Source organism: Mixophyes fleayi, chromosome 4 (genome assembly GCF_038048845.1).
Source record: "Mixophyes fleayi isolate aMixFle1 chromosome 4, aMixFle1.hap1, whole genome shotgun sequence".
NCBI lineage: Eukaryota > Metazoa > Chordata > Amphibia > Anura > Limnodynastidae > Mixophyes > Mixophyes fleayi.
In genome coordinates this window covers 110125649-110153443 of record NC_134405.1, presented here as the reverse complement: position 1 = coordinate 110153443, position 27795 = coordinate 110125649, and the positions used below count along the sequence as shown (strand labels likewise).

At 41.2% G+C, this 27795-nt stretch overlaps 1 protein-coding gene across 1 annotated transcript; it reads left to right on the top strand.

The window, feature by feature from the left end:
* Positions 1–35: 35 nt before the first annotated feature.
* Positions 36–27795, top strand: LYSMD2 (LysM domain containing 2). The gene is made up of 3 exons (XM_075207996.1): positions 36–391; positions 13793–14133; positions 27219–27795. The coding sequence occupies exons 1-3, from the start codon at positions 149–151 to the stop codon at positions 27262–27264; spliced, it is 630 nt and encodes a 209-aa protein (XP_075064097.1). The 5' UTR covers positions 36–148; the 3' UTR covers positions 27265–27795.

The following is a 27795-nucleotide window of genomic DNA, read 5'->3' as shown; positions in this document are numbered from 1 at the left end:
AGAGGTTTTGTGAAAGGAGAGGCGCTGCAGCAGCTGCTCCTCCCAGTGTGCTCATCTGGGCGCCCTCTAGCGGTGTGTGTGGGATGTTAGCGGGGGATCCAGTGCATGTAGTGTTGTTCCCGTTACCGGAGTGTCTCCTCCGTAGAAGATGGCGGAACTGTCTCCGGTGCTACAGCCGCACAGGGATGGGGGGAGTCGTCTCGGCTACACAGTGTTTGCAAGCTCGGAGTGCGAATCTGAAGCCGAGCTGTCCCTGAGCCTGGCCCGGACCAAGACCCGCTCGTACGGCAGCACTGCCAGCGTGACCTCCCCCTGGGCTGAGAGGTTCGTCGAACACCAGGTCAGCCCCTGCGACACCCTGCAGGGCATCGCTCTCAAGTACGGGGTGACGGTAAGGAGGGGCCTGGGACGGGGCCTTGCAGGGTATACCTGGGGCTGTGGGCCTGCATCAGACACAGGATGAATGACTGTGTGCTGTATGCACTCATCCTGCGGGCTATATATGGAGTACATGTATGTGGGTTGTTTGCTGGCAGCATCCTGCAGTGTCTTGCTGGCATGAATGATGGAGAGGTGAGAGCAGGGTGTTCACTGTATTATTTCTATGTACATGTAGCTGTCTGCCCTGGCATGAAACCTGAGACTGACCATACTGTAAAAAGAAATTTAAGAAGACTCGTGTAGGGTAAGGTGAGCTACTAGATCTAAAGTGTAGCACTAAGGGCAGCTGACAATTTTGTTAATGGGGACAATGAATTGATATTTGTAAATAACACATCATTGATGACACTGTGCTGTCTGTATCTGGCTTTAAAAAAAAACCTATTGTGATAATGGTGATCAGAGTTTTTTTTTCCAAAAGCTTTTCTTCGCAGTTACAAATCCCTTAATATCTTGGGCCAAAGTCCTTGTGTGAGTTGTATTTGGTTAACAATCTCCCTGTATACCATATATTTCATACATCCTTCTGATTCTTAAGATAAGCTGTTTAAGAAAGAGTGGTGCTCTTGTAAATTGATCAACACTCTAGAAGGAAATAGTTTGCAGCCCATGTGGCTGTCCTAGATGTTTATTCCACTAAAACCCCAACTTGGTACTGTGAACATGCCCATGTAACTCTAGACTACTTTTTCTGCATTGTCAAACTTTTAACTCATGCACAAGACACAAACTAGGTAATTATCCTATGTCACTGTGACTGTTAACATTAGTGGTCCCAAAAACTCCACCGTACAGAAATGGTGTTAAAGACTACTGACTAAACCACCCTCTGGTAAGTGGATGTATCTCGCACAGATTCCTAAAGCAAATGTAATTTATAAAGCAGAATACATATTATAAACATTCCTAAATATTGAAAGCCTAACTATGAACAAGCCTCTCCTTAACTATTTCAAGAATCTCAGGTCACAAGATACTACTACCAGATAGAAAATAGGAGTACAGGAGTAATTGAGGAGTTTGTGAGTCCTTCACTGATTTTATTATTGTTATTATAACCCACTGAACACACACAGCTCCTTGCATAGAAGTAGATATCTCAATTAACCATTAACAATAACTCAGTAATCAGTGGTAATAATACAAACACACCAGTTGCAGAAGGGGGAGGGGGTTGAGCTGAAGCATTTGTTAGCAGCTTTTCGTTTGTCTTTACACCCCCTGAAAAATGTCACTCATACCTGGTTATCAGCTGGGGCTGCGAGACTAACTATAGCATAGTCCCCAAATTGTTTAATTTTAAGGTAGGTGTTAGTTTCAGAATGAATTTCACTGAAATGTTGACTTAAATATGCTATGTAGAGTGTTAATAGATATTTCATCTAATTGATCTCAGTGGGATAAAATAAAAAAATTAATACAACATTTCTGCAGCCTCCTTCTTCCAATGTTTGCTACCTCCTCAAACAATGCCGCTGTGACTATGCAATGAAATTTGATTACAGCTCTCCAGATGTATTTCAGATGGAATTATTCTTTGCACTTCATATGAAGGTATCCAGAAAGCATGCAATGCTTTCAGCAACCTACAAACAATGTTCATAGTTCCAGCTAAGGTTTTGTCAGGCAGTGACATGTAGGCTAGTGGCATGCGATGATTTGTCACTAAACTCTTTAAATAAAGTAGTGAAGACAATATGACAATTTTATGTCGCTCTGTCATTTTCTCTCTGCAATTTAAAATATCCACTACAAGCAGACCAAACACCCATGTGCCTGAGATTCTCATTGGATGACAGGAGGGTCCTTCATAGCTAATACTCTTGCTGGTGTACATTGTAAGTACCTTGTCCAATGTATTATACTGGACTCAAATTCTGAGCTATTTGGGATTAAATTTGCTGCTAAAATCGCCGCATTCATTAGTATGTAGTCCTCTCACCTGGTCTCTGTCAGGCAGTCATGGAGCCTGTGTAATTCCTATTCATACTATAGGATTTAGCCAGCATCCTTATTTTCAGAAGCTAGATTCTTTAGGTCTTTAGAAACTTCAGACAGAAAGCAGAGTTGGCCATCTAGAAACAAATGCCCGCCGGCCAATTCATATTTACATTTTACAATCTTTCCGCTTGATGGTTAGTTAGTATGTTGAAGGTGTGGAATTAGTTAACGTTGTCTCACCCTAGAGCTCTAAGGACTTTTGAGTTTCTGTGCATACAGAATTGGACCTAGAAGTCATAGGCTCTGCTAACATCACCAAGGAGGTAAAAGTGTTATGTGGGGTCCAGCTGAGGGGGGCAGCGTGAGAAGGATCGTGACAGCGGGGCAGCAAAGGGGGCAGATTGAGAAGGATCGTGACAGCGGAGGGGGACAGCGGGGCAGCAAAGGGGGCAGATTGAGAAGGATCGTGACAGCGGAGTGGGACAGCGAGGCAGCAGAGCGGGACAGGGAGGCAGCAGAGGAGGACAGCGGGCAGCAGAGGGTGGCAGAGGGGGACAGCGTGACAGAGGGCTGCAGAGGGGGGCAGCGTGCCTGGGGGCAGAGTGCCTGGATGCAGAGGGGGCATTTTTGCATGCAACTAAATAAGTATTTCTGTCCTGACCTAAATACTTATTACAATTTTTTGACCCAACTACTACTAAAACAGGACAACTCGGTAATTATTTTGGAGGGGTGCCTTGAAAAAATTTGGAGACTCTAAGGGTGCCGCGAACTGCAAAAGTTTGGGAACCACTGGTATAGTCTGTAACACTTGGTTAAAACCAGGTCAATGAAACTGAAACCCATCTACTGTCTTATTAAAGCTCCACTGTGTGGCAGACTTATATTTGTATAATTATACTTCAGAATGGACTAATTCCTTCTATCAGGTACATATTACCTGATTACATTTAGTTGCTACGACCACAGACTTTCATGTGACAGATTTTATTAAGTAAAATAGGTCCCTTATTTCATCTGCTATATGTTGTTTAGTTCAATAATACTTGCACCAGTGGGTTTACTTGCTCTTTAAGATTAGTTTCCATTTATGTACATTAAACTTATTTTCTCTAATTCTTTTTTGTTTATTTCCTTTGGATTGATCTTGTGGGTGTGCTGTAGAAGGCTACTTCAGAGAGATTATTAGTATCCAGCTTGTGCCACTGACAGACACATTGTAGCGCTGGGTGGAATGTGTTTGATTTATTAGCTACCTATAAAAGTGCTGAAGATCTTACCCTACACTATATTACAAATCGGTTTAAACATCAGACAATATAACAAGTTTCAGGTTAGTGTTATCATCTGTCATTTTCTGTGAAAAATCCAATTTGTGCTAGAACACCGTACAGAGAAACGATTGTTGTCCTTTGTGCGTCAGCCCTGCTGTTCATTTCATTGTGTACCCAGGTGTTGAATGTGTCATATTTCATGTCACATTTCATGTTGACTACAATACACAAGTTGGTGCTAGATAAAAAAAAAGAGCATGACCTTATACTCCTCCCAAGTTACTGATCATCCCAACCTTTGAAATGGAAAATGAGGGACTACTGAGTGTTTTAATAAAAAGTAGCACTGCATTCATAGGCATGTATGATCATATGGCTACAAATCATTGGCAAACACACACATTTTAAGTGCTGCTAATACACACAGGGTGAATGGTATTATAACTTTAGAAGCTAATATAGTTTATTCATTCAGATTTCCCAAAAGAAGGGTTTGCTTACATTAAATGGTACATGTCAGCCACTTATGTTGTTTCCTCCGTGGAAATCTCTCTTACACTTGTTCAGAGACATATTAAATAATATTTGATGTGAGGTTAGGTAATATTAGATTTAAGATTAATACTAATCGGTGTGTTTGGTTAGCTTTACAACAGTAATGATTGTACAAAGTACTCATTTTAAACCCGTCTGATAAATGTGGTTCACATGTGGTCATGGCCAGTAAGTTGTTACATCTAAGAGATTAAGAGGCAATTATATAATTGTGAGATCTACTTTTGTCAAGCAATCCATTTTTTTGTATTCAACAGAAAACTGGAGATTTTATTGAGACATATCTTGATGCAGAGGTTATAAATACTGGCTTTAAGGATGCTTGATAAAGGTGCATCCTGTCATTCTGCTCTTTTATATTGTACAGACAACCAAGGCATCCCTTTTTTCCATCAATTGATTCAATTGTGTATTCTACTTCTAAAGACTATAGAATCTACAGTCATGGCCAAAAGTTTTGAGAATGGCGGACACATTATTTTTCACAAACTCTGTTGCTTCAGTTTTTATGATGGCAATTTGCATATACTCTAGAATGTCATGAAGTGATCAGATGAATTGCAATTAATTTCAAAGTCCCTGTTTACCACGACAATGAACTTTATCCCAGAAAACAACATTTCCAATGCATTTCAGCCCTGCCACAAAAGGACCAGCTGACATCAGGTCAGTGATTCTCACGTTAACATGGGTGAGGGTGTTGATAAGGACAAGGCTGGAGATCACTCTGTCATGCTGATTAAGTTAGAATAACAGACTGGAAGCTTTAAAAGAAAGGTGTTGCTTAAAATCATTGTTTTTACTTTGTTAACCATGGTTACCTGCAAAGAAACATGTGCAGTCATCATTGCTTTGCACAAAAAGGCTTTACAGGCGAGAATATTTCTGCTAGTAACAGGCTGGTGTGAGTGCATCTGCACGCACAGTGAAGCGAAGACTTTTGGAGGATGCCTGGTGTCAAGAAGGCCAGCAAAGAAGCCACTTCTCTCCAGGAAAAACATCAGGGACAGACTGATATTTTGCAAAAGGTACAGGGATTGGACTGCTGAGGACTGGGGTAAAGTCATTTTCTCTGATGAATCCCCTTTCAGATTGTTTGGGGAATCTGGAAAAACGCTTGTCCAGAGAAGGAAAGGTGAGCGCTACCATCGGTCCTGTGTCATGTCAACAGTAAAGCATCCTGAGACTATTCATGTGTGAGGTTGATTCTCAGCCAAGGGAGTGGGCTCTCTCACAACTTTGCCTAAGAACACAGCCATGAATAAAGAATGGTACCAAAATATTCTCCAAGAGCAACTTCTCCCAACCATCCAAGAACAGTTTGGTGACATACAATGCCTTTTCCAGCATGATAGAGCACCTTGCCATAAGGTAAAAGTGATAACTAAGTGGCTTGGCGATCAAAATATCAAAATTTTGGGACAATGGCCAGGAAACTCCCCAGATCTTAATCCCATTGAGAACTTGTGGTCAATCCTCAAGAGGCGGGTGGGAAAACAAAAACCCACAAATTCTGACAAACTTTTAAGGCAAGAATGGGCGGCCATCAGTAAATAGGTGGTCCAGAAGTTGATTGACAGCATGCCAGGACAAATTGCAGACGTCTTCAAAAAGACGGGTCAACACTTCAAATATTGACTTGTTGCATAAACTTAATGTAGTTGTCAATAAAAGCCTTTGACACTTATGAAATGCTTGTAATTTTGCTTCAGTATAACATAGCAACATCTGACAAAATGATCTAAAAACACTGAAGCAACAAACTTTGTGAAAACAAATACTTGTCATTCTCAAAACTTTTGGCCATGACACACACACACACACACACACACACACACACACACACACACACACACACACACACACACACACACACACACACACACACACACACACTGAACAGCCACAACTTTAAAACCACATGCCTAATATTGTGTAGGTCTCCCTCGTGCCCGCAAAACTGCTCTGACCCTTCAAGGCATGGACTCCTGTGGTATCTGACACCAAGACATTAACTGGCTTTAATTAAGGTGCACTATGTGGAATTTGGTGGACAAGCCAATGCCTTGAACGCTTTGTAATGTTCCTCAGCCCATTGCAGAACAATATTTGCAGTGTGTCAGGGTGCATTATCCTGCTGATAGAGGCAACTTCCATTAGGGAATACCAGTGCCAGGAAGGGGTGTATTTTATCTGCAACAATGTCTAGGTAGGTGGTACGTAACAAAGTAACATCCACATGCATCAATGAGCTTTGGGCGCCCATGACTCTGTCACTGGTTTGGACCACTTTGGTAAGTACTAACTACTGCATACCATAAACGACCCACACGACCTGCTGTTTTGGAGGAGATCCTGACTCCGTTGTCTCGCTATCACAATTTGGCCCTTTTAAAAGTCGCTCAGATCCTTACACTTGCACATTTACCTTCAACACATCAACTTTAAGAACTTACTATTCACTTGCTGCCTAATATATCCAAAGCCTTGACAGGTACCATTGTAACAAAATAATCAATGGCGGTCACTTCATGATGACTGACACAACTAATGCTTTCTTGGATAACTATGTTTTTATTGTTCACATCGCAAATAACACAGCATTCTTCTGTCCGTATGACACCGGGCGACCCTAACTCTAGCAAGACACAGTCCTCCTGTCTCGTTACTGGCACTATCTGGCATCGGTCGCTCCGACCACAACAAAATCGGCCTTTTATACTACCCATGTGGTGAACTTTTGTGTCTGTGTCCTGTGGGAATTTAATCCTGTATGCAGACTCTTTGTTATTTCACCTGTCCCTATGCAGGAGAAGTCTGGCAAGTAACACTCTTTGTCACATACCCCTCCCCTTAGCGTCGCCAACCTCAGTGATGCGGACACCACAGAGAGCGCATCTCTGTACAGACTACCTGTCCTATCCTCTACTTTTATCTAATTGTGTTTTGACTAAACTCTGTCTGACATATCCCAAATATTTGGCTTCTTTCATGACCAATCAGGGGCGGATCTAGAGAATATTTGTACCCGGGGCGATGTAGGGGGGGGCGATTTAGGCCCCGCCCTTTTTTTGACATCTGAGGCTGCCAGCGGCTGCACACTATGTGCAGGTCCGTTTAGCAGTGACAGGCAGGGACAGTGTGCTCCCCAGATGCTCTGATTGTGTTTAAAACACAATCAGAGCAGCCGGGCAGCACACTGTCACTGCAAACGGACCTGCACATAGTGTGCAGCCGCCGGCAGCAAGCCCCTGCTAGGGGGGGCGATCGCCCCGATCGTCCCGTCCCCCCCTGGATTCGCCACTGTGACCAATGCACGCCTCTTTGGATTAGCTTTCATCCCTGCTGAACTTAAAGAAGATAATAACACCTACACTTTACTTTAGTGTGACACTCCGTTCCTAATATAAAACAACTAACTAAGCAGATGCATAGGCTGTATGCAGCCTTAACAACTTGTTAACAGTATTTCTGAAAATAACCTTTTGACCTTGGGGCTGTAGTACCCAACTTAATTGTCAAATCACGTGAACCCGACACCTGCCCGCCTAATAAACCCATAGTAGTCAAATACCTATTGCCAGTTAGCTTCCCTACAATTTTATAAACCTGGGGCACGGAACCAACGCTGCACTGATAGTGTTTGATTAACTGTTTAAACTCATGAGCAGTACAAACAATCCAGCTGTCTCCCAATGAGGTCACAACTTCAGGTTCACTTAAAGCAGCACACTCCAGAATGGAAGCAAAGATATACAGATATCCCAGTTCCGGCATACCATTTTGTTCACCCGATGCTTTAAGGCCCGAGACAAGGAAGGCTTATCTTGAGGACACTATTTTAAAACAACTTGGAGTATATTTACTAAACTGAGGGTTTGAAAAAGTAGAGATATTGCCTATAGCAACCAATCAGATTCTAGCTGTCATTTTGTAGAATGTACTAAATAAATGACAGCTAGAGTCTGATTGGTTGCTATAGGATATATCTCCACTTTTTCAAATCTGCAGTTTAGTAAATATACCCCTTAGTCTTCTTTCTCTCAACTCCTGGCCTTCTATCTTTGCAAAAGGACATTTCTGAGGCCTTTTTCAACTGTAGCTGTACTGTAACTGTGAAATGAGTTTTGTGGCACACAAGACCTACAGAACCTTTTTTTTTTTTTTTTTTTTTTTATGGTTACGTAGACTTCAGGCTAGTAAAACCTGTGTAGAACTAGAGAGCAAGTTCTATCTTCCCCTAAATGTCTACCGCTCACTTGAGTGTGTGCAGTTTCTAACATTAAGGGTACAGGAACCTGTGGAACTACTAATTGCTTTAACTTTCTACCCTTAATAGTAGCAATTTGAAATAACATAATTTTTGACAACATACACAGGCATACAGCCTGCAGAGTCAAAAGGGTTTGCAATATCACCAACATTATTAGCCAATTTAAAGACCTGTTGTAAAGTCACATAATGTAACTGGCATGGTAGGTTTCTCTGCATGGTCATAGGCTACGGTGACTCTTGGCTACTCCAGTCTGACCCATGACACCTCAGTGATGCCTTGACCTTTTTCATCATCCTTTTAGATGGCAGAGCTTTACTCTCTCGAACTGCACTCCAGTCCATGTTTTGTGGCATAGCATGACACTTCCCTCCCTTATTCTCAAGCTTGTCCACTGGACCTTCGGCCGGTGACTTAATTGACGAAGTGGTTGGTTGGGAATGTCCCTGCCAAGTATTAAAGGGTCGGGTAGTTTTGGGGCAACTGTCGCTATTACTGTGATTGTCCATTTACAGTAATAGGTAAAACCGTTCTGTAGTCTCGTGGACACAGAGGACCTTTACGTTGGGCAGTTTGTGAGCCAGAATCTTTGGCAGTATTGAGCTGGAAACCAAGGTCAGTTCACTACCCGTACCTAGCAGAACCAGCAACCTGATGGTGATTCATAAAAACAGTCACGCGACTGGGCTCGCTTTACAGCAGCTCGGGTAGATCTGTTTGTGTGTGCCGGCAAACAATCCATAGGTTCAGTTAACTTTGGGCATTGTGCACACAAATGCCCAGGCTCTTCACACTCAACGCATATTGGATCCAAAGCAGTTTTCTCAGTTTTTTTTGTCAGGCAAACTTTTCTCACCAATGTCTGGTCCACCTTTCCATGTACCAGGTTTTGGCTGAGGCACAAAATTTGGAGCGGGCAACAGAGGTTTGGGCATAAGCTGACTGGCACTGTATCTCTACTGCAGTGGCCAATTCCTCATACATCTGAGCTTTTTGGAGCTCTAGATCCATACCTCCGATACAGTGATTAGTAGTCAGAATCTCGATCATCCTGCCTACAGTGTTCTTTTGTGGCTGAAACCACTTTTTAATAGAGATGCTCAGGCTCGGTACCCCGAGAACCGAACACACCCAAACTTGGCACATCCGAGTACCGAACGGTACTTTTGTGTGCCCTCGGAATTAAAAATGTGGTAAAATGTCATTGTTACATTGTCGGATCTCGTAAGCTTTGGATTCTATAAGTACCGCCCTCAACGGCGATCCAGAGCCATTTCACAGAAGGACACAGAAGGGATAGCACAGTTCTTGGCAGTCTCTAGTGCAGTTGGACAGTGTCATAGGTAGAATAGAAAGAGGTGGGGTAGCAGTGACATTCAGGAGAGTTCCATTGCTAATTGTCATTGCTGAAATACAAATAATAGGTCTGGCAGGCTTGGTCTTCTAACCTGCAGTCGCATTGTACTGTGTTTATATAGGTAAAACACAAAGAGGAGAGCTCCATTGCTAATTGCACCACTTTTCTTTACAGACACTGCTGTGTGACAATGTTTCCTAGATGCACTAGGAACTGCCGTGTGTTTGAGTCATTGCTCTGTCGCTTAGCATCCAGCCAGGTCGATGCAGTCTTTGTTTGAAAGTCTATGAAAATAATATTGTGACCTGTGAGGTGGTCAAAATTGACAGCAAATTACTTGAAATTAGTGTTATTGAGGTTAATAATAATGTAGGGGGAAAAAAGGCAAAAATATGTGATTTTAGAAAAAAAAACGGGATCCAAAACGCGCAAGGGCGGTTTTGCCAAAACCAGAACAAGGGGGTTAGTGAACATCTCTACTTTTTAAATGTTTTTACGAAGTTCGGCAAGCTGCGCATGAACTGGCAAATCTTTGGACTGTCTTCAGTCATGATAGCGGGTTTCAGCTGCTGATAATTACCAGCCTGGTGCTAGACCAGGTTTATATAGTACGTGGAGCTTCCCCCCCCTCCCCCCCCACGAAAGATGTTCAAACATGCTTTCACATCATTGTAGGAAGTTAATTTCTACAGTGTGGGTGCCGCTGGAATCTCCCTGTCTTGTCTCCCTTGAGCAGTCTCCTTAAGGAGAAGATTAGTAGTATGTCTTCCATTTCCACAGAAGTTTGGGTTGGAAAGTGGAGATCTTAGACAATTATACAATTTTGTTCGACCACAACCAACTCACATCTTAGTGAATCAGCAGGTGCAGCACTACAATAACAAACAGTTTTTAAAAAAACTTTTGCTTTCTTTGCCTCTCCCCAGACATCAATGTTTGCTTTCACTGCAACACACTATTTTTCCCCACTGTCATTGACAGTTTATAACAGTTTGTTACTTGAGAGTGGTATTCAACATGTTTCACTCACCGCCATTTGTTGACTGGGTGGACTGCAAGATCTGGCTGTCCTTTATAATGACTCCACTGTGATACTGACACACGGGTGACGTACACAACCAAATGGATAACTGTTTATATAGTTCACATAGTAAATAACACCTCATTCTTTTGTCAGGATGACACCAGGCAGCCCTAACTCTGACTAAACCTCAATCCTACTGCCTCGTCACTGACACTAGCTGGCATCGGTTGACCCGTCCACAACACAACTAGCCTTATATACTACTCCCAAGTACTACTAACCAGTAATAAAAATAACAAACTAATTAAACCCATATAGCGCACCTGTGTGTTGTGGGAATTTAACCCTGTCTGCAACCTGTACCTGTGATTTCATCTCTCTCCACGTAGGAGGTGGAGCAAACAACCCTTTGTCACTATTTTATTATATACCCTTTTTTTCTGCTGTCAACATATATAGCAACACCTACTTTTATTTGAGTGTTATTTCCCTGTGGTGCTACTGTTTTCTAGTATCTGTATTTTAATATAACTTTTGGTGAAGTTGATTCCATCAGCCCCCATTAAGGTGTGTCAGTGCTCTGTGTAAATTGATGAGTATTATTGAAGTAGTTAATCTGATGAAAACTTACCTTAGTACGGCAGTTCCCAAAGTGTGTGGCGCAGCTCCCAGGGGTGCCGCGGGCCAGACATAAAAAAAAAAGAGAACACAGAAACTTACCAATCAGCGTGGCGCCGGGACCCAGCAGCCTCCTCTCTCCCGCAGCTGTCACTGACGTCTATATTCAGTGACAGCTGTGGGAGAGAGGAGGCTGCTGGGTCCCGGCGGCGCGCTGATTGGTAAGTTTCTGTGTTCTCTTTTTTTTATGTCTGGCGTGGGGCAGAGTGAAAAGGATGGTGGCAGCGGAGGGGGACAGTGTGGCAGCGGAGGGGGACAGTGTGGCAGCGGAGGGGGACAGTGGGCAGCAGAGGGGGGCAGCTTGCCTGGTTGTAGAGGAGGGGGGCAGCGTGCCTGGGGGTAGAGGAGGGGGGCAGCGTGCCTGGGGGTAGAGGGCAGAGGAGGGGACAGCGTGACAGAGGGCAGAGGAGGGGACAGTGTGACAGAGGGCAGAGGAGGGGACAGTGTGACAGAGGGCAGAGGAGGGGACAGAGGGGGCAGAGTGCCTGGATGCAGAGGGGGCAGAGTGCCTGGATGCAGAGGGGGCAGAGTGCCTGGATGCAGAGGGGGCAGAGTCTCTGGATGCAGAGGGGCATTTTTGCATACAACTAAATAAGTATTTTTGTCGTGACCTAAATACTTATTACAATTTTTTGACCCAACTACTTCTAAAACAGGACTGCTCAGTAATTATTTTGGAGGGGTGCCTTGAAAAAATTTGGAGAGTCTAAGGGTGCCGCGAACTGCAAAAGTTTGGGAACCACTGCCTTAGTACCATATTTACTGTAAAGGGAAATGTAATAGTCTCTACAGGAATTAAATTTACACTCAGGATGTAGCTGCAGTGCAGTCAGTGTTTCCGCCCAAGACATGAAATAAACATAAGAATTAGGAGATTTCCTGTTACACAGTTTTTGGTAATTGTATCTTTGAATATTTGCATAATTATGCAAGTTAACATTGGTTGTTTTTAAACTCCAAAGCCCACACCTTGCAAAAATGTGTGTATGTATATATATGTGTATATGTATGTGTGTGTATGTTTATATGTGTGTATGTGTGTATATATATATATATATATATATATATATATATATATATATATATATATATATATATATATATATATTATATATATTTTGTAATCCCTGTAATTCTAGCGGTAGCCTGACCCAATCACCTTATCTTGTACGTCCTAAGTGGAATGACGCCATTGCTTCTATTATCCATTTGTCAGTGAAAATGCTTATTGATTGTGTAAGAGAAGAAAGGAGCAGAACATAACTTGAGGCTATGAAGCATCTTTCTGATGATCTCTTCCACAAATCCAATTATTTTCCTCTTCTTCTTTTTTTTTTTTTTCTTTTTTTGTTCCTTTCTGGAGTTCTTGGGAGAAAAGCAGTCACTCTGCAAACCAAAGTCATGTGGTCCATCTTCTAGACGGCAAGACTACCTAAATGGCATATTGCATATTGCTGGGTCATCTGTAAACTGATTTCATTTTGAAGTCTTAACTTTAAGTGGAATTAAGCCACAGTATATACTTATTTTATTTTTCTATGTCAGAGAAAACTATATTCTTGTCTTTGAAAGTCATTTCATATAATTTTTAAATTTCAGTTTCCTGCATGGGTTCTGCTATGTTTCTGTCTATCAAATTGAGTACTTTTTTCGTGTTCATACATGATAAAGAAGGGAAAGCTTCCTATTATAAATTGCTGTTAACTGGATAATTAATTTACTGGATAATTAATTTATCCAGGTCAGTGACTTGAGATGGACTTTCCTGAAATTATGGTAGCTTGCAGTGAACAATTTATCGATTTTATGACTATGCAAAGCTGACATGACTGTGAATGAAAGACAATACAGTCTAAACATATTATTTTATTTATCAGATTTAGTTACACTTTGTTATATAAAGTTGTCACAGTGAGGTAGGCATATATTTTAATATTTATGTAGTGTTGAGTTCACCACTGACATTACCAAAGCTGAGTGTGTTTGTACCTGCTTGGGGCAGTAAGGTCTTCCTTGAATTTCCTTGTTAATTTGCAGTGCGCCTTAGCACTTTATAAAATATTATTCTTCATTCAAATGTACATTCCAGAATTGAAAAGTGCAACACATGGCAACAACTTATATGTTATGTCTAAATGTTGATTAATTAAATACAATAAAATGACTTCAAACCATCCTAAAAGTTATCTGTGCATATACTTATATACCAATCGCCTAACATATTGTATTGTGTCATCATTGTATTTTAGATGGAGCAGATTAAGAGGGCCAACAAACTGTTTTCTACTGATTGTATCTTCTTGAGGAAGTCGCTGAATATTCCAGTTATATCGGAGAAAAACTCCTTATTTAATGGACTTAGCTTATTGGACTCGCCTGAAAATGAATCTCAAGACGATAGCAATACGCAGAGTGAAGAAACGGCGTCCGTTCCAGTAAATGTCTCTGTGACGAGCTCTCCGGAAACAAACCAACCTTTGGTAGGACAAGAGGAAGAGCTGTCTGCCAAAGACTTCCTTCATAGACTGGACTTGCAGATAAAGAGGTCTACACAGGCAGCCAAAAGACTAAAAGAAGAAGAATACCTCAGGTGAGTACAAAGGCACCATGCATGTAATGTGTATATGTGCTTTAATATATCTCCTAAGGGAGTATTCATATTTTGTGCCTAGAATAATTGATTGAATGGAGCAAGTGGAAACTGGTTGTTTTAAACTGAAGAAAAACATTCCTTCTAAACTGGAACGAAGCACAAATAATTGAAAACACTAGTTTTAAAACACCATCTATGCACATGTGGTTTATTCTGATCTAAGTCTGGTCTTATGGACTCTTCACTTGGATCTACCATCATAACCTCTCCGTATAGGCGTTACTTTGCTGTACACAACAAAAGGCTACTGTCCCATACATATCAGGAGAATGACATAGACCCATTTATTGCTTCTTTTTTTTTTCTTTTTGCTGCTTCATTTCCTGGCCTGAGCTGAAGTAATGAAAACATTGTTTCTGAGTTTATCAGAGCATGTGCAACAGTTAACAGGTAGCTTGCTAGACACTGAGATTTTCTGTCAGTTACTGTTTTCTTCTCTTGGATTCTGGGGGGAAGGGTTTTAGAGAACTCTCCAATGGTAGGGTTTATTTTAAATCACCCCTCCCTTTTTGCTAAACATTGATGGGTCCTATGTCTGTGATTCCTACTATTTGGGAGCTTTGTGGTAACAGTCAGTTCTCTGGCTGCTGAATAGATTTCTGAAACGTGGACAAAAGTGTCAGACAATATTTGGAATTCTCCTGCCAGCGAATTGACTGTTTCCATGGAACTAGGGGTGCGTATCTACCAAATGGCGGGGGTCTCTTTTTAACCCCCCACCTTTATGACTGTTAGAGTTTCTACACTTTTTTAATCTTTTAATTCTCTTTATGTTCTAGATTGAGCCCCCACATTGAAATTATTCATTGGGACTTGATCTTTTGCTCAAGTTTGTCTTTGAATCCGTGCCAGTACTTTACTTATTAGGTGGCCATTACGTCAGCCAGGGGAGCTTGAATGCTAATTGCTCTGCCCCGTAAGTTATTCTTCCTTTTATTTAACCAGGAACTTTCAACTAGAATGTGGTAATATGTTGGTTCTACCGTTCTCATCTCATGTTAGGACATGGTCCTTTTGCTTAGTTGCATGTGTCAGTCAGTTTTTAATTTCAACGCTCTGTTCTTGTTTGATGTACCAGAGAATGTCAGAGCAATAATAATCTGCTTTATTAGTTGCTCAAACTTCTGATGCTTTTGAGTGCGCTATTAGGATGACACTTCACTTTACCTGCTCTTTCAGGTCTCACTGGGGCAGATTCAGTTGGCCGTGTTACTGTAAAAAGTAACGCAGCCTGCGCACGATTACCGTTATTACGGTAATTTCAATGCCGGCGAGCAGAAATCCAGTTTAAATTTACCGTAGTAGCGGTAGAATATTTATTGCGGTGCTATTCTGGGGGGAATTGAATTCCCCCCCCACTGAGCCTTCTGGTACCAAGCTTTGGAGCAGAGGTGCAGGAGGGGCCACATGGTCCTGTGTGCTCACTATTGTGTGTTATCTAGATTCATGCAGAAGCTTTGGTAAGTCTTTCCAGTGACCAGTGTGTGTCTTATGTTTTAGTTTCTTTAAATTCTGCATTTTCCTTTCCATCTATGGATTGATCTGCTGGTACTTTGTGTTCTACGGCTTTGCACCCTTTTCACAGCACTTACACCCCTGCTTTGGTACTAAGTTGACATAGGGGAGCTTAAGTAAACTCTATGTTCCATGGAAAGAAGTCACTTTAATTGACCACTACAACTTTCCATTTCCCAAGCCGCTGTTGAACTATAAATAGACAGAGAGAGAGACCTAGTTATATTTATATATATATATATATATATATATATATATATATAGGATCGGTGACTGCTGTGGGAAGCAACTGCAACCAATCCCGATGAATGAAGACTCCACCGTGACTTGATGACGTCACTTACATCCGCGACGCTTCTATCGGGCTGTTGAGGGGGTAATGGAAGTATGCAGCTACGGACAATATACAAAGCTTTGTAAAGTAGTTTCATTATAACGTACAAACTAAAAGGGAAAAGACCGCACTAGGTTGTCCAATACACTTCCACTCCAATCACTGCACTAATAAGGCTAGGATAGTGATAACTATCCACTTGTGGGAAGGGTGCACCCGATCATAAATATTAGTAACCACAAATAGATAGCAAAAAGGAACAAGAATAATCATATGGGGCACTCGAATGGACCTGAAGATATCTGAAAAATACTGTTAAATATCTCTTTATTGAATAAACTTATCATAAAAATCCTAATAGCGAAATATTAAAAAGTGTATATGAAATACAATTGAGAAGACAGTAAACTGATAAAATAGACAATACAGATTGCCAAGCCGCGTCACTGCTTTCAATCATATTAGTACCATATATTTGGCCATGAATACGTGTCCTAAATAATCAGTATTAATTTTATTATTGAAATCCTCATATGCTAGGGATATACCATCTTTCGTTATAATCCACTGTGATAAACCCTTCGCTAGTGGATTCTAAATGCTCCTTATGAACTAGAGAGATAATCAATGCTGTTTGTTCATGAAACACAAGCAGCATATACTTCATGCATTCTCACACTTGCTAACCAATGTAATGTTTAATCAGAGTGATCATATGAACATGTAAGGTAAGGTTGTACAGCAGGAGTGTATCATCCTCAAGTTATCCCATTTATTAAGATGGGTTTAACTAATAATGAATATTATTACACTGAATTGAATTGAGGGAAGCGCTGTATGGCTGTTCACATTTGCACAGGCAGCATATGAATCAATGAGCAGACATAACGTCAATCTGCCACACTAATTTGCATATGTTGATATACAGATGGTTTCTGGGTAAAATGCAAAAAGCGTTCAGAACTATTTAAACCCCCTAGTGATAAATTGTGACTTGATCTAGGTCACTTGATTATAAGCCACACTAAGAATTAAGGTTCTTATGAAAAAACATAGACTCCTACCGAACAGCTTGCATGAGTATAACTATCGCTAGCTTAGCCCTCCATGCTTATTGGCACATATACAGTCCCCTTATCGGGAGCATGAGCACTTGCAATGGGCACAGCGAGTTATGGGTTCTCATTATAGTAAGAGCATAATAGATGGAGAGCTCAAGGCCTTTTATCAAGGCCTTGATAAAGCTACTAGCGAAACGCGCGTCGGCGGATGCCGCGTTCACTGCCCGTGTTCCTATAAACAATCTATGTTCATATCATGTAAAAGGAATCCTCTTAGCTCGTTTTCAGACTTTAAACCTACTAGTCAATCACACTACCTCCATTAGGACTATATAGCTCTCCATCTATTTATATACATTTATATATATATAAATTTCTGTACTGAACCACACTTGTAGATTGACCCAACTGTACGTGATTAAGACATGAAAGCTTGAGGGCTGAGTTTAGGCACCTCTACCTAGAGCGGCGGTTCCCAAAGTGTGCGCCGCAGCTCCCAGCGGTGCCGCGGCGCTGTCACTGGGGTGCCGCGGGCCAGCCAAAAAAAAAATTAAGGAACAGAAACTTACCAATCCGCTCGGCGCCGGGACGCTGCAGACTCCTCTCTCCCGCAGCTGTCACTGACGTCGATATTCAGTGACAGTTGCGGGAGAGAGGAATCTGCTGGGTCCCGGCACCGCGCGGATTGGTAAGTTTCTGTTATATATTTTTTTTATGGCTGGCGTGGGGCAGAGTGAGAGGATCGTGGCAGCAGAGGGGGACAGAGTGGCAGCAGGGGGGCAGCTTGACAGAGGGGCAGCAGAGTGGGGGGCAGCTTGACAGAGGGGCAGCAGAGTGGAGGGCAGCTTGACAGAGAGGCAGCAGAGTGGGGGGCAGCTTGACAGAGGGCTGCAGAGGGGGGGGCAGCTTGACAGAGGGGGCAGCGTGACAGCAGAGGGGGACAGCAGGCAGCAGAGGGGGCAGCGTGCCAGGGGGGCAGAGTGTCTGGATGCAGAGGGGGCATTTTTGCATACAACTAAATAAGTATTTCTGTCCTGACCTAAATACTTAATACAATTTTTTGACCCAACTACTTCTAAAACAGGACTGCTCAGTAATTATTTTGGAGGGGTGCCTTGAAAAAAATTGGAGACGCTAAGGGTGCCGCGAACTGCAAAAGTTTGGGAACCACTGGCCTAGAAGATAAATCATTTTTGTAATAAAAAATCTTTAGTATGTAACAGTGTTTCATTTTCTCACCACCAGAGGGAGCATGACATGCGTATGTAGGATAAAAACAGACACTGCTAAAAGAGAATACAAGCTGTGTGTTACTTAATTGTTTATTTAAATGGATATTCCTGTTGGAAGATGAAATTCATGCTCTGTGTCGTATAGGTTTGTATATGGCAGGACTGGGGAGACCCTAGCAGAGATGAGACACATTTGGTGACTCCTATTTCATGAAGTATGACATTGATAGCTGTCATTGTATGAACGCCTGTTAGTTATCTTCAGAAAAAGATGGATTTATGAGTGGCAACTGAATTAGAAACCTAATGCATCCATTACAAGCGCAGACAAGACTATGATTGCTTTTCACATATGTCATTGCTAGTCATGCTGTATTCCACTGAGGCTAAGCAAACTAGCACATTTATTTCAAGACTGAAATACATTTAGTATTCCTGAGGGACATAAAAAGACCATCATTATAATTTCCTCCTTCTGCAGAGCTGATGTGGTACTCTGCACACTGTACACAGAAGGGACGTTCTGTCCTGCAGAGGTTACATTTTGATTTTACTGGTATATGCTCCAGAGACACTTCCCCAAGATTAGATGAAGCAGATCTTGGGACTCGCATACAAGTCCCACAAACTCAGTGTCACAGTTAATTTGTTCCCGGTTTACTATGCAAATTGGTACATTTTCAGGTAAACTTTTAAATGCAACCTTATCCTTCAGTATACATTGCAAAACTATAAGTTCTGCCATTAGGGGAGCCCCAACCTCTGGTAGTCAGTAATTTCTGTAGGTCTCTAGCACATGGCCTCTCAATCTTGTAATGTATACACAATACTTGATATTGTCTGGGCTCTGAGCAAGACTCTGGTACACAAGCTGTATTTTTTGGGCAGCATGGTGGCTAAGTGGTTAGCACTTCTGCCTTACAGCACTGGGGTCATATGGTGGCTAAGTGGTTAGCACTTCTGCCTTACAGCACTGGGGTCATGAGTTCAATTCCCGACCGTGGCCTTATCTGTGTGGAGTGTGTATGTTCTCCCCGTGTTTGCGTGGGTTTCCTCCGGGTGCTCCGGTTTCCTCCCACACTCCAAAAACATACTAGTAGGTTAATTGGTTGCTAACAAAATTGACCCGTGTCTGTGTGTGCTAGGGAATTTAGACTGTAAGCCCCAATGGGGCAGGGACTGATGTACAGTTCTCTGTACAGCGCTGCGGAATTAGTGGCGTTCTATAAATAATTGGTGATGTTGTATTTAGTTGTATTTTAAAAGCTGCATTGACCCATGTGTGAACATAGAACTAACACAACATAGGGAATAATTGATACCTATGCAAATATGAATGGTCGGTGTACATGTGTATTTAATAAAAGACATGGTGGATTAATAATGGCAAAAACGTTCATACCACGGTACTGATCAGTTATGTATTTTCTGAAAACACAAGTACAGTGACTGTCTGCTGCACCAATGATTCCAATGTTGGCCCAGTGAGCACTGCAGTTACAAAACTAAAAATGTTACCCTTCGTGCTACATGCATACTGCAATATCGGTGTGTGTATTTTCCCACTGCATTAACAGGCCTCAGTGACCAGCAACAGTGGGGTCTTGTCCGCTTTGGTCCAATTTGACACTGGTCTTGTCACACAGTACTGTTTTGTGTGTGGCCAGCAGAATAAAAAGTTTAAATCGTTTTGTTTTTTCTTGCAGAGAAACAATTGGAGGAAATGTATAAAGCACACCCAAAATACAAAGGCAAAGCAGCAAGAATTCATAATATAAGTACATAAATAAGAGCGGTGCAGGAAGCAGTTATTTGTTTAAACCATTTTGCGGTACTCTACAGTTCTATCATTTACAGCAGCAGAACTGTAAATGCTTATATGGCATTCTGTAATAGGAATCAGTCCCTTCACAGGAGCCGCCCCATACATCACCTGTGGGTTTTCTCATTTAAATTCTAGAAAATCCTTTGTTTATGACAATCCGCAGAATGATAAATGGAGGGGTCACAATTCTCATACCAGCACAGTATTTATTCATAAACCATTGTTATGCTAACCTGAAACGCTAAATGTCACCTTATAAGGAGTTCTGTGATCATACATTATTAGGGTCACAGATGTTGAGGTGACTTCTAATGGCCATAATAATTGACAGCATGGGATGCATTGTTCAATTTGAAACATGGATATTGATTATAAAAATGTAAGTGATGACATCAGACACTACTGTTAACATAGATATTGTTTACTTCTGTGTCACTGCCAGCAATGTAACTTTACCTTTGATAAATTACACTAGAGGTTTGCAGGGACATGGAAGAACTAATGTATGATCAGTTCCCCTCTGTGTAAATGCAAACGTGATAATTATGATTATAATGAATGAAGAGGAGTTGATGGTCCCAGGATAATGATGATGAGGAGGACAGAATGGAAATAGTGATAAAGGGTACATGTTGATTGGGGGTTGGATTGGAGAAGGGGATTGAGCAGGCTGATACTGTTCAGGGGAGGTCAGTGGGTTTCATGAGTGATAGGGCAGAATAGAGAAAGATTTGAGGTGGGGATAGAAGGAGTTAGGGAATGTATAAAGAGGGTGGGGGCTTGTGTGTGGTCTTCTATTTATTAGCGGATACCATATAAAAACACTTTAAAATTTTCCCGGCATCTACATTTTTAGGATGGCTTTTAGAGTCTAAAATATTTGTAGAGTGCTGCATTGTTTGAATTTGAATTAAGGGACTACCTTCTTGGCAGGGGCAGAACTCAGCATTGTTAGACCCCAGAGCTAAATTTAGGGGAGGGCTTAGCAATGTCAGTCCAAGCAGGGCTTCACTGTGCATGTGATGGCCCCGCGCCTGCTAAAAACCGCAAAGTGAGGGCCTTGAGAGAGTGGCCCCCCCTCCCCTCTGCGTCCTGTAATGGCCGCTCCCACTGTAGTGGCAGTGGGCCCACCACTGTCCCTTGGGATGACTGAATATTTGAGAGCACCATCCAGACAGGTCAAATGATGCTAGTTATATGTTTACACTTACTGTATATAGATGTTCACATAAGGATAATTTAAATCACTTTGCAAAGAAAGGACAGATGAGTGCAATGCGCAAAGCAATTCGCTTATCTCCTTTCTTGTGCTTCCTATTGGAAATCCCATAATAATATTTGGCTGACTGTTTCCTGGCTCGCTGCCTAGACCCCTCATCCTTTCCACTAACTGTCATAAGATGCACTCATCCGTTGTTGGTTTTTTTTCTCCATTGTGAATTGGGTGCTCAGTCTCCATCTGCTTTTTTATGGTGCAGACTTTGTGCTGTATGGAATCTTTATCCAAACAGCTGTAAAGAAATAAATTCTTTTTTTTTTTTTAATTATTATTTTACTTTATTAGAACATGTATAAAAGCTCTCTCACAAATCCAAATTTATTTATACGCGAATATACCCAGATATCTTCTTATTTGTATATATTTTCATTTAATATGGATGAGCAGTACAATTATCTGTGTGCATTTACTGCTTTATCACATTGTAAGTTATGTCCCGGGAAGATCCATATTAATTACAACATAGTGAATAAAATGTCTACTTCCTAAACCAGCAGTTTTTAGTGATTAAGCTGTTCATAAAAACATATTTTTTTTCAGGAGTCAATTTCTTCACTTAAGGAACAAAGCTGCTGATGAAGTTCCAGTTTGACTTTCAAGACCTGGGGGTAAATTTATCAAGCTGCGGGTTTGAAAAAGTGGAGATGTTGCCTATAGCAACCAATCAGATTCTAGTTATTTATTTGGTACATTCTACAAAATGACAGCTAGAATCTGATTGGTTGCTATAGGCAACATCTCAACTTATTCAAACCTGCAGTTTGATAAATTTACCCCCTGCAGTTGGATAGATTTAGAGTACCTGCTTCATATGCTGATTTTAAGCTCCTTAATGCATGCTATATAGATTTGAATGACAATTGGTGTTTTACACCTTAATTATCAGAGCATTTTAGTCAATTGTGGTAATCATCTGGTGTGCCAAAGATTGCCCTTTTTATTTCCAAGTCTTTTTTGTGGACATACTCCATTCCAGAGTATCTTTCACAGGATCCAACAGTGGTGGAACCCTGCCATTTTTATAGAATGTTTCCATACTCCTGTCTGGCGCAGAAGCTCTTGGTTTTAGGACGTATATAAACATTGGATCAGCAATAGGAAATGATGAACGATACATGGGCTTATTTTATACGGCATCGGGAAAGCTAAGTGCAAACATGTTCATCTATTTTCTTAGCAGCTAGCACAACTCGGCAGCAACAGGTTTAGGAGGTAAGATGAGTTTGTGAAATATCATCAGCACTTATGTTCTGTTTTTGAACAACAGCTGCTTTAACTTGGTGTATTCCCTAAGCCTTTATCAGTGTGAATTTTGAATTGCCTGTAACGTTAATCACATTACTATTTGGGACATTTGTTTGACTATGAGGTGGGAGTTAGGACTGCTTGCACCCATTTCTACAGATATATCCACAGTCGCCTTCCTGTAATTACCTTCACCTTTTATCTTTGTATTGTACAGTCTCTTATAGGTTTGTAGACCATGTGTGTTAGTGGCAGTGATTTTAGATAATTTATTAATATCACTATATGTTTTGGAATTCAACTATTTTGAACAGCGAACTTATTTCTACGCTTACCTCTTGACTTCTTGATACAGGCCATCTGCCCCATACAACTTCACATTCATACAAATGGAAAGTTCATGGGAGCATCAACACACAATCTGTTTGTTTGAGACTGGCTGAGAGAGAGAATTGTGGTGTGGAACTGTCATCAGGTACCCTGGTGGATTTGGTAATTGGTGTGTTCAAGGTAGGCAAGCTTTTGTTTTCAGGGTCTGTGCGCCAAGAAGGAAGCGCCCCCCCCCCCCCCCCCTTCCTAGAAGTGGCACCCCCTCCCATGTTGCCTCTTATTTTGGCAGGTGAGAGGCTTCCTTAAATCATCATACTGGGTGTAGTGCCCCCTAACCATTTGCACCCTAGGCAGAAGTCGAAGTTCACCTAAAGGTAGCGCCAGCCCCATTTGTTTTGAGAATGAACTGCTTAAATCTTGCCTAAAACTAAACGCTTACTTTTTGGTGGAATTAGACTTTAAAGGACCTAGAGTCCATATTAATATACTGTTTGAGTTGAATGGGTTAAGCCAGGGTTTCCCAAACCCAGTCCTCAGGGCTCCCTAACAGTGCAGGTTTTCCATATCTTCTTGCTGGAGCACAGGTGTATTCATTACTGACTGATACATTGTAACAGATCCACAGGTGGTCCTAATTGTCACATGTGATCTGGAAAACCTGCACTTTTAGGGAGCCCTGAGGACTGGGTTTGGGAAACCCTGGGTTAAGCAGTCATTGAAATATGGTGTCAATCTGTAGTTTCTCTTTAATTCTTTGTCCCTTTTTGCTTTTATTTCATTTTTTTTGTATGCCATGGTTTGTTGGGGTGTGTGTGTGTGTGTGTGTGTGTGTGTGTGTGTGTGTGTTCTGATTGGGATTTGCTCACATTTACATGCAGTCATTGCAGTGTAATAAACATCAGTAACATCTGTTGAAAACCCAAGGATATCATATTACTAAAAGTATCATAGTGAGCATGTTTATTAGGAAGACTGTGGTGAAGGTGGGGGAAACTAACTGGTCCCAGGGTGTTTGGTATCAGGGAAGTGGCACCATGGGGTTGTATTTGGTATAGGGGAAGTGGCACCATGGGGTTGTGTTTGGTATAGGGGAAGTGGCACCATGGGGTTGTGTTTGGTATAGGGGAAGTGGCACCATGGGGTTGTGTTTGGTATAGGGGAAGTGGCACCATGGGGTTGTGTTTGGTATAGGGGAAGTGGCACCATGGGGTTGTGTTTGGTATAGGGGAAGTGGCACCATGGGCTTGTGTTTGGTATAGGGGAAGTGGCACCATGGGGTTGTGTTTGGTATAGGGGAAGTGGCACCATGGGGTTGTGTTTGGTATAGGGGAAGTGGCACCATGGGGTTGTGTGTGGTATCGGGGAAGTGGCACCATGGGGTTGTGTGTGGTATCGGGGAAGTGGCACCATGGGGTTGTGTGTGGTATCGGGGAAGTGGCACCATGGGGTTGTGTGTGGTATCGGGGAAGTGGCACCATGGGGTTGTGTGTGGTATCGGGGAAGTGGCACCACGGGGTTGTGTGTGGTATCGGGGAAGTGGCACCACGGGGTTGTGTGTGGTATCGGGGAAGTGGCACCACGGGGTTATGTTTGGTATCGGGGAAGTGGCACCATGGGGTTGTGTGTGGTATCGGGGAAGTGGCACCATGGGGTTGTGTGTGGTATCGGGGAAGTGGCACCATGGGGTAGTGTTTGGTGTAGGGATAGTGGTGTAAGAGTGAGCAGTACCTCCACTGGCAACAGCAGTATATGCTGTGCTATAGCTTAAACTATAATAAGATATGGAAAATTTGCAATAACTATATTATAGTTTCCAGTGAACTGTCAGACTACAATTAAGAAAAACAACCATTATTAAGTACAGAATTTATTCTTCTGAATTCATTTCTAAAGCAATAACGCAATCTGTAAACATAACTACAAGGCTAGACGGGATGAATAAAAATGAAAGTTTATAAAGGTCCTGAAAAATAAACATTGTAAGCTGTGTGTAAATGTCAGAGTTTCTAGGGGTGTGGGGTTTTTTATGTGGATTTCTGTTACAGGCTGAGACTCTGAAAAACATTTACCAGTGTTTAATTTCTTAATATTTGTTTTAATCTCCCCTTTCTTCCCCAGAGGCATACATATCACACGGGTGTAAGTCTTAACCCTGCAGCAGAAGTCAAGCATATCGCCCTACTCTTGTATTTGTCACTTATTCCACACTGAGACTGACCCTTATATTCTTATTATGCTTTACCAATAGTATAGATTGTGTACACTAGAAAGTCATCTCATAACTAGTGGCCCTGTGGGATCCTACACTATTACATTGAAACTCATTGAAATGCTTTCATTTAATGATCCACGATAGTCCTTTGAAATGAAATGTGTATGCTGATTGCTGCAAAGCATTTCCTAATGTAAGATTTACATGTTTTTCTATTACAAATATTGCCATGTATTTATTATACATATTAGCACTTTCCTCAAATTACCACCTTCATGGGACTTACCTGAGTCCAGTAGTACAAATCCTTTCTAGGTGAGGTAGTTGGGGGAAGATACATACACGAAGCAATGGGAAGCGGTCTAAGCACTTCTGTTATTGGGTTTCGTATTAGCACATTCATTTATTTAATCAATAGCCTTTGTTTCTCATTTGCTAAAGAAAAATACTCTCTTGCACTTAACAAATGAAGCTCATCCATCCAAATTGTTGCATGTAATGTTTAGAATGTGTTTTTAGATTTGTGAGAAAGATTTTTATTAATCTAATGAAACTGTATAAACTATTATTACTAAACCTTGTGTTAATTGGCACAGAGTGGAGTACAGCTGCATGCACATACAAATGGGTTACTACACAAGAGGACATTACCGTAGACGCACAAGAGACTATTTACATTGAAGCAGCAGCTGCAATTTCATATGTAAATGTTTTATTTACATAATTACTAAATCCCATCGGGAACTTGAGCAATGTAAATTCTGTATTACAACTAATGGTTATTGCTGTATTTGCGCAAAACAGCAATAACACTCTTTCTAGCACCGAAAAATGTCAAGCTAAGAAATACCCTCAATCAATCACTCCAAAAATGTCCTCTATTATAGCTATCGATACCTTTTTCTTTAAGATTGCTGCCGTTCCATTTTTAAATTCTGTTAGTGAATTAGCCATTATCACCTCATGCATGTGGTAAGGAATTCCTCAGCTTCACCATCCTGACCTTAAGGAACCTCTTCCTATGCTCCTGGGGAAACTTGTTGTTCCATTTCTTATTAATCACCTTGTTCTCTGTATGCTCCTAGGTACTAAATGTTAATTAGATATATATTTGTATTGACCTTGGATATTTTATATTATTATTATATTAATTTGATCAATGCTAAGGCAAATATTTGTCTGCCAAAGTAAACAAGGACAGTTTTCTAACCTTTTATTTGTCATTGAAACCTTTTTATTTCTTTTATTAAGGAAGGTGTTAAAAACTGTATATCATGCATATAGCAGCTTATAATTTTGCATCATATGCATTTATCACCATTCTTGTGCATCCCCTGGTTTTGATTTGCTTTTGCGGCTGCTAACTGGCATTGTGTGCTGCTACTCTGCTTTCTGTCATCTTGTTTGCTTAAGAGCTTTTCCATCTTCATTTTCCCCAGTTGTATTGTAATGTGTAACTAGAATAGTTATTACCATTTACAATTATTTATATGTCTTAATGACATGCATTTTGTATAGTCATCATCATCACCATTTATTTATATAGCGCCACCAATCCCGCACCGCTATACAGAGAATATTTGTCATTCACATCAGTCCCTGCACTCGGCACAGTTGTGATATCACCGGAGCGCTCTGCTCACAGCCATTCAATGATGTTTGAGCAGCATCCTGGTGTGTGTTAGCCAGCGACATACGCCACGCTAACCGCCACTTGTATTTGAGGGGGGGAGGGGGGGTGGAGAGTGAATTACAGTGGGAGGGGGGAGTATAGCAGGGTGTGTGCAGACATTCCTGCTTGGCAGTAAAATGGGTTCCCGGCAGGTTAAAGTATTTGGTCTGCCATTGAGAGTTAGCAGGCTATTAATTTGTGTTCTGAATTACTTTTGTCTTGGTGGGTGTGTGTGTTCTTATACTCTGTTACTAATTTCCTTTAAAAAAAGAAAGATAAAAACGTTAATGAATGTCTTTTTAATTATTTATTTCTAGATATGAAGAGGAGAACTCCTATGCAACTTCCTCCTATCAGCACTGAACGATAAGTATCAAATTCCTGTGTGACGTTAAATAAAATGGAAGCACAGTGAAAACTGACCAAACAGAAGATCTAAGAGACTTCCTATTTGTCAACAAATTCATAGCTGATATTTTATTACTATAATTGCACTGAAATTAAATTATCTGTTTTATTTACAACTGTTCAGTGCCCTTATTAACGAGCAAATGCCAGCCTTTAAATCCATATAAATGGCATTTTTTTTTATTTCTGACATATCTTGCAGCATACTATTTGCAGAATTCATTGTGTCTTTTGAGTTACTGTATTTTTAGAAAGGGACATGACTGATGTACCTCCTTAAGACTGTTTCTGTAATAAGACTGTTGAGCAGGCAGTGCTTAGTTTGCTATATGGTGTGAATGTTTTCGTGTTTTGCTCATTTTAACTATAGTTTGTTCATTTAATTACTGGTAGTTTTATTTTCTTACTGTTACTTTTAAGTTTGCAGAGAGGATGTCGTTATATTATTGTGTGTACATGCTCACTTGATTAAAAATCATAAATTTA